Source organism: Marmota marmota, unplaced genomic scaffold (genome assembly GCF_001458135.2).
Source record: "Marmota marmota marmota unplaced genomic scaffold, marMar, whole genome shotgun sequence".
Taxonomy (NCBI): domain Eukaryota; kingdom Metazoa; phylum Chordata; class Mammalia; order Rodentia; family Sciuridae; genus Marmota; species Marmota marmota.
The window spans coordinates 643,848-647,026 of record NW_026000001.1 but is presented as its reverse complement, the minus strand read 5'-3'; the positions used below and the strand labels follow the sequence as shown (position 1 = coordinate 647,026).

Sequence of the window (3,179 nt, the reverse complement as noted above, 5' to 3'; positions counted from 1 at the left end):
GCTGGGCACGGCCCCCGGAGGGGGCGAGCTGGCGCCGAACAGCTTCTCCACCTGGTAGTGCACGTGAGCGGTGCCATAGGCCGCCACCACGCGCAGTGGCCAGGACAGCGTGGCTGCCGACACCAGCCAAAAGACCCAGGCGCGCGCATACCAGGGCGGGCTGCGGGGGTCTGCGAAGACCATGAGGGACTCCCGGAAGTCCACATCCTTCAGGTGCATGCCCTCGCGGGCCTCCAGGTAGTCGTCCAGGCCCTCATTGGCGCTGAAGAAGCGCGCGCGCTGCGTGAGGTACGAGGCCTCGGCCTCAGCGCTGCCGAAGCTGAAGCACTTGGTGAAGCGGAGGCGTGTGGCCGCATGATCGGCCAGGCCCACCAGCTCCTTGGAAACGTCGCGGACCCCATGGGCAGAGTAGTCAAACTCGCCGCGTGCAGTGCGACTGTCTGCCCTCTCGTGGTAGACCTGCGTGGTGGTGTAGGCATCGCCGTTGCGGTAGCGGGTGATCTGGCGTGTGCGCCGCACGTAGTGGTAGCTGGTGGCCTTCCACCAGACGCAGGGCGGGGCCTGCTGTAGCCGGTGGATCAGAGCAAGCACGGTGTTGGCGTCCGTGCGAGGTGCCTGGCATGACCGCACGTGACAGTGCCAGCACTCAGCCAGGTAGAGGAGGTAGAGGAGGGAGACAAAGGCCAGTGGGATGTACAAGTAGCCATCCGAGCAGGGGCTGGCGGGGTAGGTGGGTGGAGGACCCCCTGCCCCACGTGCCAAGGCTGCCTCGGGCCCCAGGACGAGACGTGGCACGGTGGCGAGGCGACACCAAGCCACCACAGCCCCGCAGGCATGGATGAGCAGTGTGAGGAGCAGGCACTTCCAGTGCGACTCCCGGCACAGGGAGCTTCCAAAGGACTGCTTCAGGGGCCGCTGCTGCAAGGTGGGCAGAGACAGGGAGGATGAAGTCAGGATGGAGCCCATGGTTGGGCCAGTCACCCTGCTTAAGCCCACCCTGCTCAGGTGGTGAAGGAAGTGGTGCCCCAGGACCACTGTGTAGAGCAGAAATTGAGGCTGTAAGGAATTGAGTCCACTGCTTCAGACCTTGCTGCTGGCCAGCCCAGTGCTACTGCGGGATCCAAACCCAGGCCCACCACCTCTGAGCCTGTCTTCTACTGTGCTGGCTACTGAGAAAATTGAGTGCTGGTGGTTCTAGCTCTACCCTGATTTGCTGTGTGGACTTGGCCATATCCCTGCCCTCTCTGGGCCTTGACTCTTGGCCCTGGTGGTCTGGGAGGCCAGACTGGCAGGGGCCCAAGGGTCCAACAGGATGAGCTTTGGAGTTTAACAGCCCAGGATCTGATGCTGCTCTGCAACTTACAGTATAAATTGGGCAGGTCCCTCATACTCCCTGGACCTCAATTTCCTCATCTGTAACCTGGGGTTGTGAGGATTCAAGGAGATTGTAAGTGTGAAGATATTAGCACAGGGTCTACCCATGGGAATAAACATTATTACTGTTATCCTGAGACTCTCTCAGGTCCTTATTCCACTAGGGACAGCAGGAGACTTGGAGAAGCTTTTAAGTCAGTGAGAAAGAGGGAGAGCTGGGAGTGGGGGAGGTGTGAGTCTTGGGGTGGGGAGCAGATGGAGGGCCGCCCTCCACTCCCCATCTGTGCTAAGGGAGTGGGAGGGACACAGCTGCTGGGCAGCAGGGGCCACTCTCTGGCCCTAGGGCTTGGCCCGTCCTCCTCAGCAGGGCTGCCAGCCTGGCCACCTCACCCCACAAGAGAGAAGAGGGTGGGGAGCATGGAGAAGAAGGTTAAAAAGGGGCAGAAGGAGGCAGAAATAATAGAGGTCAGATTATATGGCCACATCTCCTACCCAGACCCACAAGGCCTTAAGGAGAGGAGAACTGGCTCCAGCCCCACCCAGGGCAGCCTATCTCCCTCACCCAATACCCAGCCCCACATGGCCAGTCAGGTGCACATACCACTCATCCACCTCCAACCAGTGTTTATCACAGACCCCTCCCCAAGGAGGAACACATGACCTGTCATTGAAGAAACATCAGGCCTTCACCTGTCCCTAAAGCACAAACCCTTGCAATCACATCAAGGTGCACATACATACCATCACCACCACCACCACAGCACGTACACATGCACATACACGTCACGTACTCTATAAATCCCAGAGACACACCAGACCTTCACCTCACCACACTGCACATGCCCCACCTCTACAGCAACCTGACACCCACACGGGCACTCCATGCCAAACCACAGACCCACCCATGACAGGGCACATTCACACACATAGGCACTGCTGGGCAAAGACCCAAGCCAAGGGACCCACCAGATCCTCAAGTGATCATAGGGCACACAAGTCCCACCTACCCGAGTGTAGGGAATATACACACTGGAATTCTCACACACACCCCACACATGGGCATGCTACCTTCACTCACCACCGGCCACCATACCCCTCACCCCACGGCACAGGGTCCCTGCAGATCTTCCTGGCTAGGTTGGAGGAGGATCTTCCTGGGGGTTCCAGCAGGGTGACCCTTAGGCCTCACCAGAAGGAAGAAGGGGTACCCAGGCCGCCTCCCTTCTCATTGCCCTCTTCCCTCCCCCACCCCCAGGCCCTGTCACTGCTGCTGCATTGCAGGCGCCGCCTGGCACCTCGTGAGCAGCTGAGCCGGGCTGGGGGCCTGACCCTGTGGCCCTGGGGGTGGGAGTCAGCATCCCAGGCTGTGCTGCGGCATGGGAACGCGTGGGGGCCAGGCGCTGACGTCACCGGACGGGCTAGGACAGTTGAGGGGGCGCCGAGGGTGGGAGTCACCTCCCCATTTTCCTGCCCAGTCGCCCCACTTCTTGCCCGCCCTTAGGTCTGGGACCCCTGCCCGAATGCGGGCTTTCCGATGACGTCATTGGCTATAGGGGCTCCAGGATTTCCCTCTTCAACCCCCTTCCTGGGGGTCATCCCCTCTGCTAGTCTCCTTCGCCCGGCTCCAGCCCCGGCTCCGGTCACCAACCACCCAGCGCAGGTACCTCCTCCCGAAGCGGCTCGCCGTCCGGGATGAGCGCAGGCACCTCCCCACCGTCGCCACAGCCGCCCTCGGGCATGGTGTTCTGGCTGCTCCGGCGGCCCCGGCCCAGGCCCGGGGCATGATAGGGGAGACGCGGAGGGCT

General features: G+C 61.5%; 1 protein-coding gene across 1 annotated transcript in view; it reads right to left on the bottom strand.

Annotated features, from left to right (window-relative positions):
- The window catches only part of Tmem151a (transmembrane protein 151A), a 4,523-nt gene extending 1,346 nt beyond the window's left edge, over window positions 1-3,177 (bottom strand). Inside the window, 2 exon segments of the mRNA XM_048807670.1 lie at window positions 2-918; window positions 3,039-3,177. Coding sequence (XP_048663627.1) covers window positions 2-918; window positions 3,039-3,113 — 992 coding nt within the window. The 5' untranslated portion in view covers window positions 3,114-3,177.
- Window positions 3,178-3,179: the final 2 nt, after the last annotated feature.